Raw genomic sequence first — 12,429 nt, 5'->3', positions numbered from 1 at the left:
CAGAAATGAAAGAAAATGCCGCAATCAATCCTGTAATCTGAAGCCTTAAAACTTAAACATCTTAACAGGATGTAAAGTCCTGGCTCAGAGGGGGGCCGCATGCATACCAATGCCGCTCCTCGGGCTCACTCACTGGAGGATGAAAGCGCTCCACGGGCCTACAGCTTATTACAGTACAGAGCGCAACTTTCAATGCATGCTCCTCGCTCCCTGCAGGATGCTGGTGTATGAATATGAGTTAGAGATAAAAGTTAAGGGGTAGCTGCCGCTAAAGATGCAGTAACACACACAAAGTTTTTTGTGGTGGTTGTTTTTTAGTGGCTTTAGCTGGTGACAATTCATGGAAATCAAAGATGTTTTCTCTTTAGATTCTGTTAGAAGAGGGGCGCAGGGGAAGGAGACAGGGGCGAAGTCTCCTCTGTGGAGTTGCTGAAGTTCCCCAGGGGCACATGGTGGCTTAGCCAAGGCCTGTAGTTGTTCATGAAAGCCTGAAACAGAGAAGCTGGGGATAATGGGAAATTGTGGGTCCCTTGCCTTAAAGTGTCTTAGGGCAAGGACCTGTGAGATGGGTCAGTGGATTAAGGTTTTTGCACCCAAGACTGACAACCTGAATTCCATCCCACAGGATGCAAGGAGAGCTGACTCCTTCAAGTTGTCCTCTGACCTCCACATGTTTCCACCATACATACACACACACACACACACACACACACACACACACATGCACGCATGCACGTGTGTGCACACAAACACACATGTAATTTTTTATTGTTTTTTTTATTGGGGGGGCGGGCGGGGAGACGGTGTTGAGAGCTGGCTCAGTGGCTAAGAGCACTTGGTGCTTTTGCAGAGAAATTGAGTTCAGTTCCCTGGACCCACACGGTGATTCACAGCTGCCAGTAACTCCAGACTAGGGATCCAACGCCATCTTCTGGCCTCTGTGGGTACTGCATGCACATGGTGCAGTTATATAAATGTAGGCAAAAGCAAAGACAGTTTTTCCCAAGTAACCCAATCCCAGACCCTGTGAACCCCAGCATCTTATTTCATCCCGTTTGTTAAGATAGGGAGTAATGTTCTCGACTTTAAGAAGGAAATTGTACTTCGGGCTTCTGTGGTGTGAGTATTTTACACTTGTCCCAATAAGAAACGAATGATGCTATCACTTTCTCTTCCTTAGATGTGGAAAAGTCCTTACCCAAAAGAAGAGGGATCCATCTGCGTGGAGACAAAACTGCCTGTGTGTCAGCCGCTGCCTCTGATGAGTCTGTGGCTGGAGACAGTGGGGTCTACGAAGCTTCCATGAAACAGTAAGGAACCCGCAGGGGCATGTTCAGTCTGCACTGTAAGGTGGGGTCCCCTGCATGCCCGTCAGCCAGGCTGGTGCACACTGTAGGGTGGGGATCCCCTGCATGCCCGTCAGCCAGGCTGGTGCACACTGTAGGGTGGGGATCCCCTGCATGCCCGTCAGCCAGGCTGGTGCACACTGTAAAGTGTGGTCCTCTACCGGAAACCTCTTGCCAGTTAAGGAAATGACAAGCAGATTGGTGTACTCAGAGGCAGCTGACCTGAGATTTCAGACACTGATTTTCCTGGGAATTTTGGTGATTGGCTAATGCTTGTTTGACACATGAATACCTTGCTTAGGTGTCTGAAAGCCCCTGATACAGTGAGATAGCCTCATGGGGCTTAGGAAAGCCAGATGTCACAAAGTCTGTTCCCTAAGCTCGAGTCAGACTCTCGATGGAGTTGAAGAAGCCCAAATCAGTAGCTTCCACGGGGGTCCGATCCACAGCAGTGGATGGAAAGGCTGTTCATTCGGGTTCCCTTTGACATGAGAGAAGGCAAAGAGTAACCGTAGCAATGGATATTCCTCTTAACCGACTGTCCACCTGCTCCTGGCCTAGGCCTGGTGAAATGGAGGACACTCCCTATAATGAAGAGGATGTCACCATTGTGGAGACCACCCAGGTGCAGATAGGACTCAGGTAAGCCAGTGAGGGTAGGGGTGGGGCCAGCGGCCAAGGTTACTCTCTTTGATCCATTGTCTCCTTTGACAGATATGAGACCAAAAGTGCCAGCTTCATGGTGATCGTCGTACAACTCCGAAATCTCCATGCCTTCTTGATACCTCATTCTTCAAAAGTGTAAGTAGAGTCTGTAAGAAAATAAAAACAAACAAACAGAGGACCTTAACATTTTCTCTCAACCATCATTCTGCCTATGATCCAACAGTTATCAACATGAAGGCATGGCGGAGGTGGGGGTGGGGCAGCTCAAGACATGGTTTAGTGGGTAAAAGTTCTTGCTGCTCGTCCAGGAGACCCAGATTTGCTTCCCTAGCACCCACATTGGACAGTGCCCCACCACCCTTTACTACAGTTCCAGGGCACGACTGCCCTCTTCTGGCCTCTGCAGAGACCTGCACGTGGACACACACAGATACACGTAGTTAAAAACAAAATAGATCTTTTGTTAAAAATGAAGCTAAGGGGAGAAATAGCCAGGCTGGTTGTGTCCGAAGCAACCGTAGGGAAAGAAGAAGAGAGTATGAGAGAGGAAAAAGATTAGGTCTTTATTCCGATGGTTCTTGTTAAGGTTAGCAATTAAGACTCCATGGTTCTTTTCCTTGACCAGAGGCTGTGCTGGGGCCTGATTGCTGGAAATATGATTTCAATTTTTATTATTGCATACTAGTTACTACTATTAGTTTGGAGAAATTTTTTTTCTGTTATTACACTTGAATATGTAGTGACTACATTACGCATTGCTGCAGAAATAGGCTCCATGAACGAGCATGCTTTCACCTCTCCATGGTCACGTCCAGTGACCAGTTCACATCCTCATAGCCAAAGGGGGAGGGGCGTGCAGGGGCGGGGCTGGATGGAGATTCTTTGTGCTAACAGAAAAGTGGAGGGTGGTTAAGGATCAACGGACGGTAATCAGTGCATCCTAGGACCCAGGAGGAGGTGGGCTCCGAGGACTTCCTGAAGTAGAGAATGGGGACCCCATGGTCAACAAGAGACAGTGAGCGGGCACGAGGTGGGCCCAGCTGCAACAACACAGCAGCATTTGGGGAAGGGAAGGCAGGTTCATTTCCGGTCTGTGTGATAACAGTGACTGTTATCAGTGGCACTTAATAAACCAGGTCAGAGTTAATAAGACTGTGGGTCTGAACAGTGGGAACCAGCTGTAGTGTGCCCACGCCCATGTCCCCTTTTTTAAAAATTCTTTTTAGTTTATGTGTATGAGTGTTTACCTGCATATATGTCTACACACCGTGTGTATTCCTTGTGTCCAAGGAGGCCAGAAGAGGGCGTCAGATCCCCTGGAACGGGAGTTACACATGGTTGGGAGCCACTTTGTGAGTGCTGGGAACCAAACCCAGGGCCTCTGCAAGAGTAGCAGTAAATGCTCTTAACGTGGAGCCATCTCTCCTGCCCACGTCCCGTCTTTCTCTTTATTTTTATTTAAACCTTATTTTGTGTGTATGGATGTTTTGCCTGCATGAACATTTGCACACCAGGTGCAGTCTGTGCTGCCCATGGAGGCCAGAAGGGGGCATCAGATCCTCCAGAACTGATGGTCGTAAGCAGCCAGTGGGTGATGGGACCCTAACCTGGATCCTCTAGAAGAGCAGCAAATACTTTGAACCACCAAGCCGGCTCTCCAGCCGCGATGCCCTTTTCTACATCCAAGTGCTCTACCTCAGCCACACCAGCCAGTTATCCTCACCTCACAGGAGGTCCTAGGGCCTCTCAAGCGTGGTGACCCCAGGGTAACTCAGGAGCCAGCTGGTGGTGTAGTGTGTACTGCCACTCCCCAGCAGCACGCCATTGCTTGTCTACTTGGTCTGAACTTTGCTGAGATGTAGCAGCATTTTCTTCTTTCTGAGGATCGAACCCAGGGCCTTGTGCTTGCTAGGCAAGCACTCTACCACTGAGCTAAATCCCCAACCCGTAGCAGCATTTTCTTAAAGTCACATATAAGCCTGAATAATGACGCCGCCAAAAGTATCAGCTGTACATAGTACTCAGAAATGTTCCATAGTTCCAAGACTTGGAGGATTCTGTTCTTTGTTTAGCTTTAGTCTTTCTATCTTTCTTTCTTCCTTCCTTCCTCTCTCTCTTCCTTTCTTTTAATTTAACTTCATGGTATATATATGTATACATATATATACCAACCACATGCATATCTGGTACACACAGAGACCAGAAGAGGGCGTTGGATCCCTGGAGCTGAGTCACAGGTGGTGTGAGCCACCATGTGGTTGTTAGGAACTGAACCAAGGTCCTCTGGAAAGCAGCCAGTGATCTCAGTCACTGAGGCATCTCTCCAGCCCTGCCTTCACTTCTGAGCCTCATCAACTCAGCCAGTTGATGTGGAAACATCTTGAGATGAGCCGAACAGATCATGGGTGTAGAAGAGCTGAAGGCTGAAGGAACAGACATCCCTTCTTTCCGTTTCTCTCGCTGACATGAAGCAGAAGGAACATAAACTCCCTTCTCCTGAGCTTGCAGCCCACTGGAGTTTTATGTGCTGAATCTTTGTAATCAATGTTGTTATAAAATAAAAAACTAACGTGAAATTTTTAGTTATGGGTTTGAATTTACAGATTTCCCTAGCTAGAAAAAAAATATTTTAGAATATCAATTAGACAAGAATGAAAATGGGAAGTGGGGAGATTCAGTGGATTTCTTTCTGAATTAGGAAAACACCTCAGGCTGTCAGATGAACCCCTGGGGAGCACTGGGAGTCACTGCCGTCTCACACTTGCCTTTGCACTTAACACAGCGTGAGATCCTTCTGCGAGTTTGTCTCGTCTGTGCCGGCGGGGACGCTAGACAATGATCTTTTGGAAGTGGCACTTCATCTGTTTTCCATCTTGTTAACAATATGCTCCTTAGCCTTCCTTTGTCTCTGGTAGGGGAATATATTCCGCTCGTTGGCTTGGTCGTCAACAGTTTGTTATTTGATGCTCAGGATGTTCTTGGAGAGAAAACTACCAGTGTCCACATTAGCGTCTCCCCCACTTCCCCGGCTCGAAATCCACTTACTTAAGTGGGGAGGTTGGCCATGCAGACTCTTCCTCCTCACCTCGCCTTTGCTGCAGTCTCGTGGTGTCGGCAGGCTGCATTTTTCATGTTGAGGGGCCCAGTGGGCACGGGTGGCTTAAGAAGAGAATGTCTGCAGCTGCACGCATAATGCTGCCCATGTTTCCTCGTTTCCTCTCTTTTGCAGCTAATTGCGCGGGATGGCTGCGGATCCACTGTAATGGACGTACCCGTGAGATTTCATTCTGCTCTTGCTCTTCGCAGGTATTTTAGGGTCGCTGTGCTTCCCTCCTCGGCAGATGTGAGCTGTCTGTTTCGAACAAAAGCCCATCCACCCACGGAATCTGTGCTCTACAATGATGTGTTCCGGGTGGTCATTTCTCAGGCAGCCCTGCAACAGAAGACCCTCAGAGTCGACCTTTGCTCTGTCAGTAAACACCGTGGAGAAGAATGCCTGGTAGGTGCCTTCGCAATCGCTCTCAAGGAACACTGTGATCCTGTTCTGCAAAGCTGTTTTCTGCTTCTGCTTTGCCAACAGCTACTGCTTAAAACAAGCAAACAACAAAAACGTTTGTTTGTTTGTTTGTTTGGGGGTGGGTGTGTTCATGTGCCAAGGCACGCATGTGAAGGTGAAAGGTAACTTGGGAATTCGTTCTCTTCTGTCGCCGTGTTCTAAGGATAAACACAAGTCACTTAGCTTGGTGGCAAGCACCTTTGCCCGCTGAACCATCTCACCGGCCCTGGATTTTTCTTTTTTTCTAGAATGTTTTTCCTCCCATTCCAGATTTTTTAAATCTGCTTATAAATTTTAACGCCTGTAAAGCTTGACTTTCCAGTGCTACTCTTCAAGTATGGAAGAACTTTTGCCTTTGCTCCCACTATCTCTGTGGCGCATGCTTGCAGTTCCCAGTGCCAAACGTGGTGTGTGGAGCGCTTTCTATAGTGAGCTCCTTTAAACCGGAACAATATCAGGGAAGTTTGATGATGGGAAATTTGGTCACCCATTTTGGGATAAACAACTGTCTGAAGTGGGTTATGCTCATAGTAGATAATGGAGCTGGATGTCAAAAGGCATCCCACCCAAATTCACAGATTCAAATTGAAATTAAACCCATTTGCCTTTCCATGGTATTAGATCATCTGGATAGAATTATTACCGTTTGGAACAGTGTGATTAAATGTGATAAGTGATAGAAAGGTTTCATACTGAACTAACTGTGTTTAGGATGCTGTCATGCCCACATAGGCCGCCGTCTCCCTGTAGACACCTGCTCAACTACAGTCATCCAGATGGGAGCCCCCGTGATCAAAAACAGCTGTTCTGTATGGTCGGGGATGAACACATAGTTAATGATGACCACAGGAAAAAGGAATATAGTTTTCCTCTTTTTCCTTCATTTGGGGAAAAAAAAAGATACTGTCTCATAATAAAATTAGAATGACACCAACTGAGAGGTGGTTGTTAGGCATCAGACAGGGGTCGGCGCCATAGAGACCATGTTACCATGTGCCAAAGGCTCCAGTAGGATCACTGAATATGATGGTTGTTGGGCATCAGACAGGGGTCGGCGCCATAGAGACCGTGTTACCACGTGCCAAAGGCTCCAGTAGGATCACTGAATATGATGGTTGTTGGGCATCAGACAGGGGTCGGCGCCATAGAGACCATGTTACCATGTGCCAAAGGCTCCAGTAGGATCACTGAATATGATGGTTGTTGGGCATCAGACAGGGGTCGGCGCCATAGAGACCGTGTTACCATGTGCCAAAGGCTCCAGTAGGATCACTGAATATGATGGTTGTTGGGCATCAGACAGGGGTCGGCGCCATAGAGACCGTGTTACCACGTGCCAAAGGCTCCAGTAAGATCACTGAATATGATGGTTGTTGGGCATCAGACAGGGGTCGGCGCCATAGAGACCGTGTTACCACGTGCCAAAGGCTCCAGTAGGATCACTGAATATGATGGTTGTTGGGCATCAGACAGGGGTCGGCGCCATAGAGACCGTGTTACCATGTGCCAAAGGCTCCAGTAGGATCACTGAATATGTTGGTTGTTGGGCATGGACAGGTGTTGGCACAGTAGAGACTGTTACCATGTGCCAAAGGCTCCAGTAAGATCTCTGATTATGTCCATTGGCAGCCTTTCAGAAGCAGTGGAGTTGGGATTAGAATCTGGCTGTGGCTAGGTGGGATCTGAAGTTGCTTTTTTTTGTTTTTTTGAGACAGGGTTTCTCTGTAGCTTTGGAGGCTATCCTGGAACTCGCTTTGTAGACTAGGCTGTCCTCGAACTCACAGAGATCCGCCTGGCTCTGCCTCCCGAGTGCTGGGATTACAGGTGTGAGCCACCACCGCCTGGCCTGAAGTTGCTTTTGTCTTTCCTTTTTTTTGGCTTTCTAGTGACCCACAGAGCCAAACAAACAACAACAACAACAACAAAACTTGCTACACTCTCGTTTAAGAGCAAGACAGAGTCCCAGTCTTTAAACTACTTTCTGAATTACAATGTATTGTCATAATCAAGGCACTCTTCTGACATACTAAAAGAAGTCCTTTGGTTTCTAGTTAACCATTTATTTGTTTTTTTTATTTCATTTAAATATAATTCCATGTTTAGAAAAAGTTGCATGTTTAGTCATTGGGGAAATTAGTTGGGAAAATTCAATGTTACAAAATAATCCCAGGATTGGCAGCTCCATTGGGCATTATTTCTTACTGAGCCACAGCTGAAGGTATCAATATGCCCAGATATTTAAAAACCCGCCAGTCCTGAGCAGGGAAGATGGCCCCATGGGTTAAGTACCTGTTATAGGAGCATGAGGATCTGGGTTCAGATCACACAGCAATGTAAAAGCAGGACTCTGTGGTGCATGCCTTAACCCCAGCACTGGAGGGGTAGAGGCGGGCGGATCCTAGGGCCTTGACTCCAGATTCAGCGAGAAACCCTATCACAAATAAATAAACAAATAAATACAAAGTGGAAAAGAAATTGAGGAAGCTATCTCAAAGTCATCCTCTGACCCCTGTGTATACATATCTATACACATGAAAGTACATGCACACACATGGGCATACAAGCACCAAGCACAGGAGTGTACTCACGCGCATGGCGCGCACACACACACAAATGCACCGTCAGTGCTTTATGTCACCAATAGTGTGTTGGTTCTACTTTAAGACAAGCTCATCCGGTCATCTTTGTCTTACCAGGGAGAACATACACTCACTTAAACTTTTCATTTCTCTCTGTATATTTCTTCCTTTCCCCATAGGCTGGGACTCAGATCAGCCTGGCAGATTTACCATTTTCCAACGAGATTTTCATGCTGTGGTATAATTTACTTCCTTCCAAGCAAATGCCTTGCAAAAAGAAAGAAGAAACCGAGGCACCTGCAGTTCAGACAGCTGAGCCGGAACTGGAGTCTATAGACTTGGTAAGTCACAACCGGAAATCATCATGGCTGAGAGGCCATAGCACAATGCGGACGACAGATGTGGACAACAGATGTGGAAGACAGCGGGCCCTTCCTCCTTTCTCAGCCCCTCTTTGCTCCCAGCGTCCTAAAAAAAATCATTTCCAGCTTAGATTCAAGTGGAACTTATAAAGGCATCATACCTCTCCCATAAAAATAATTATTAGAGGCTTTGGTTTTTGGTTTTCTATGGTAGGGTTTCACTATGTAACAGTCCTGATTGTTTTGGAACTCACTCTGTAGACCAGGCTGGCCTCGAACTTGCAGAGATCCACCTGACCCTGCCTCCTGAGTGCTGGGATTACAGGTGTGCACCACCACCCGGGCTAGAGGCTTGAGTAGAGTAGAGTATGGTCGTCGTCCCAGGAGACGCCCCTGTGCCTGTGAACAGTCACTGTCATTTCCCCCTGCTCTGTAGGTTTGCTTATTCTGGGCATTTCAGTGAAGGAGCGCGAGGTTTGCTCTCTTTTGACTCGTTTCTTTCACTTAACACAGTCGCATCAGGTCTGTCCCTAGGCCACAGTGTGTTTCCTTCCTTCTTACTTCCAGGCAGTGTTCTGGTGCAGAGGTCCCACTGTCTGCTTACTGCTACTCCACTGAGGTGCACCTCAGTTGTTTCTACACTTTGGCTGCTGTGAAAACCTGCATCCGAACATTGGTGGGGACGTGTCGAACTGTACTCCCCAGGTTGCGTAGTAATTATACTTAACATTGTGAAGGATTGCAAACTCTTCTTGATATATAGAGTAGTTGCCTTCTTACTATTGAATTATAAAAATGTGTGCGCGCGCGCGCGTGTGTGTGTGTGTGTGTGTGTGTGTGTGTAAGAAAGAGAGTGTGTCAGGGTCTCACGATAAAGCCCAGGCTGGCCTACAGTGTGTTGTGTAGAATAGGCTGGCCTCTAACTTTGCAATCCTTCTGCCTCGGTTTTTCTGGGTGCTGGAATTATAGTGTGTACCAACACACTCAAATTTCTGTCTTGGTACAAGTCCCTTTTCAGGTTTTTTGTTTTTTGTTTCGTTTTTTTGTTTTTTGCAGAGGTTTTTCTCGTTTTGCAAGGTGTGTTTTCGTTCTCTTGCTACTTTGATGGAAATGCAGCTTGTCTCTTCCCAGCTCACCTTCTGCTCTTCTTGTTCTGTTGGTGCCGCATCTATGACTAGCATCATTGCATAAAGGTTCCGCCACTGTAGTCCTCATGAGTCATACAGCCTTCTGTATAGACAGCTGATCCGTGTGGGTTATTTACATGGCCTATGAGGGGTTGGGGAATCCAGTTTCATTCAGTTGTGTATGGATGTTTAATTGCATTTCCCGGAGCCTCCCACTGTTGGGATTCCAAGAGAGTGCCATGAAAACTCAGGTCTTCAATCTCTCAAGACAGCACTTGCCCAGCAGAGTTCTCTTCCCGGCCCTCTTGCCACTTCCTTCAGTATCGTGTTGTATGTTGTGGCCAAGGCGCATGGGCAAGAAAGCCATGTGACCGGAAAGGAAATAGTAACCGATAGTCCCAACAGGGGCAGAGACAGTCCCTGGGCTTCCCTGGCCAGCCAGGCTCAACTACTTGGCGAGCCACGGGCCACAGGCCAGTGAGAGACCTTGTCTCAAAAACAAAGCCAAGCCCACCAAAGCCCCGTAAGGAGTGACTGCCAGGGCTGTCCTTTAGCTCTGTGAGGACTTACACACGGGTGCAAATGCACACACACAGGAGTGGTAAATGCAGACATCTTTATCTTATTCCTGATTTTAAAGATGTGTGTGCCGGTTTGCGTGTTTGTGTGTTTGTGCCCCATCATGCACGCATGAGTGCGTGGCACCCGTGGAGGCCAGAGGAGGGCATCAGATCCCCTGGAGTTGTGAGCAGCTTAGTCTGGACGCTAGAGACTCTGGAGGAGCAGCAAACAAACGCTCTCAGCCACTGAGCATTGCTCCAGCCCTGTGCTCCTAATTGTAAAGGGAAGTTTGCTCCATGAAATGATGGTTTCCAGAAATCCCCTTTATCGGATTGAAGAAGACTTTTTTCCCTAGATACCTGCATGTTTTTATCATTAAAGGCTGTTGAATTTGCCAAATGCTTTTTTAAAAATAGCTACTTAGGTTTCCATATAGTTTTCCAGCTTTCATTCAGTTGCTACTGTTTAATTTTAAACATTAAATTAATCTAACATTCCTGGGATAAATCTTACTTGATTTAAAAAAATAATAATAAACAACCTAACATGTTGTTTTTTGTTTGTTTGAAATAGGATTGTTAATACTTTGGTGAAGATTGCTTTCTTGTGTCTATATTTATTGTTTTTCTACACCGTCTTTGTTTTTCTGTGTGTGTGTGTGTGTGTATCCACGGGGTGTGCATGTATGTGGAGGCCAGAGGACAACCTCAGGTGTCAATCATTTTAGGCATGACCCATCTTGGTCTGTTTTTGTTTTTACACAAGGTCTTTCATGGGAACTGGGGCTCATGAACTTGGCTAGTCTGGCTGAGCGGCCAGCTGGGAGATCCTCCTGCCTTTGCTTCCCCAGTTCTGAGGTTCCAGTGTGAATCACCACTCCCAGACTTTGAATGGTGGCAGGGATCAAACCAAGGTCCTCACGTTCGTGCCGCAAGCACTTTCCAACTGAGCCGTCTCCTCTGCCCTCCTAGAACGGGCACTGAAGCACTCCGTCCTCATCTCCAGTGAGGAGGAATTTGAAAGAATATGGCTACTAACTCCTTAAAAGTCTGGGTCCAGCAGCCATGTGGGCCTTAGCTGTGAGAGGGCTCTGGTTCAAAATCCCATGTCTTGTTTGTTCTGACTCTCAGAACTTTGGTCTTGAATTTGTTTTGGTACCTCTGTCTTTTGGGGAGCAGACTCATTTCAACGAGATCATCTTAATTTGCCCTGTGTAACTGTTCATAATGTTCTGTCAACATGGAGCTCGTATCTGGAAGGCTATAGTGAGGTTCAGCCGTTAAAAGCGAGGCACGTAACCAAAACGTCATCAGTATTGGGAACCTCCTCACTGGTTTTCTTGACAGGACAACTGCAGGGTTGCTGATGTTCTGGGGATTTCTGAAGAAGCAGCTTAGATTTTACTTGCCATGTTTCCTCCTTGGTCTGCTACTCCCCAGTTCTGCTTGCTCTGGGACTCACTGCCCTTCTCTTCATGCATTCCTAAGAGGGAAAGTTAGGCTCTTGGCCATGCCTTCCTCTTCCTTACAGCCCTAGTATCCTGACAGCTCTGCTCGCACGTCCCAGACACCTCTCTTCGCTCAGCTCAGTGTTTTCCCAATGCCTTGTGATCTCGCTAAACTCTTGCTTGCTTGGGAAGGTTCATTTCTGCATATTCCTTAACTTCTCATATCCCTTTCTGTTGCTGGTCTTTAATTTCATCCCGGTGTGACCAAAAAGCCACACTTAGCATGACTTAAGTCCTTTTGAATTTACTGAAGCCACTTTTATGGCCTAGTGTATCCTAGAGAATGTCTTGTGCACACTTGAGAAAATACTTGTTCAGAGTGTTCTACGGATGTTTGTTAGTTCTGTCTGGTTTATAGTGCTGTTACATGAATTTTATTTCACTTTTTTATCCTCTTCTAATCTCTGTCTCTGGTTTTATTTTGTGGGAAAGGGCAATGGAGAGATTTATAACAAAGTGCACAAATCTTCTTCAAACAGTCTGAATTTATTGCAAAGCAATAACACCTATGTAACTGTGATCCACATCAAATCATAGCGCGCTGCCATCTCCTCAGAACCTTGCCTTGTGCCTTTCCCTGATGTTACCACCGTCTCCTAAAGGTAACTTCCCTACCCCTGTGTCTGTCTTACGTGACTTTGAGTTTGATGTGATTATATCTGGCATCTTGTGAAATTCATTTTTTACTCTGTAATTATAGCTCATTCACTCTCATTGTTAGGCAA

At 46.7% G+C, this 12,429-nt stretch overlaps 1 protein-coding gene across 1 annotated transcript in view; it reads left to right on the top strand.

Annotated features, from left to right (window-relative positions):
- Nucleotides 1-12,429, top strand: part of Wwc2 (WW and C2 domain containing 2) — a 177,945-nt gene that overhangs the window by 129,646 nt on the left and 35,870 nt on the right. The window contains exons 12-16 of the mRNA XM_036166553.1: nucleotides 1,181-1,310; nucleotides 1,908-1,988; nucleotides 2,061-2,147; nucleotides 5,319-5,511; nucleotides 8,327-8,488. Coding sequence (XP_036022446.1) covers nucleotides 1,181-1,310; nucleotides 1,908-1,988; nucleotides 2,061-2,147; nucleotides 5,319-5,511; nucleotides 8,327-8,488 — 653 coding nt within the window. The remainder of the gene's footprint in view (nucleotides 1-1,180; nucleotides 1,311-1,907; nucleotides 1,989-2,060; nucleotides 2,148-5,318; nucleotides 5,512-8,326; nucleotides 8,489-12,429) is intronic.

Source organism: Onychomys torridus, chromosome 17 (assembly GCF_903995425.1).
Source record: "Onychomys torridus chromosome 17, mOncTor1.1, whole genome shotgun sequence".
NCBI lineage: Eukaryota > Metazoa > Chordata > Mammalia > Rodentia > Cricetidae > Onychomys > Onychomys torridus.
Note: the sequence above shows the minus strand (reverse complement) of the source record. Positions and strands in the feature narration are given on the sequence as shown.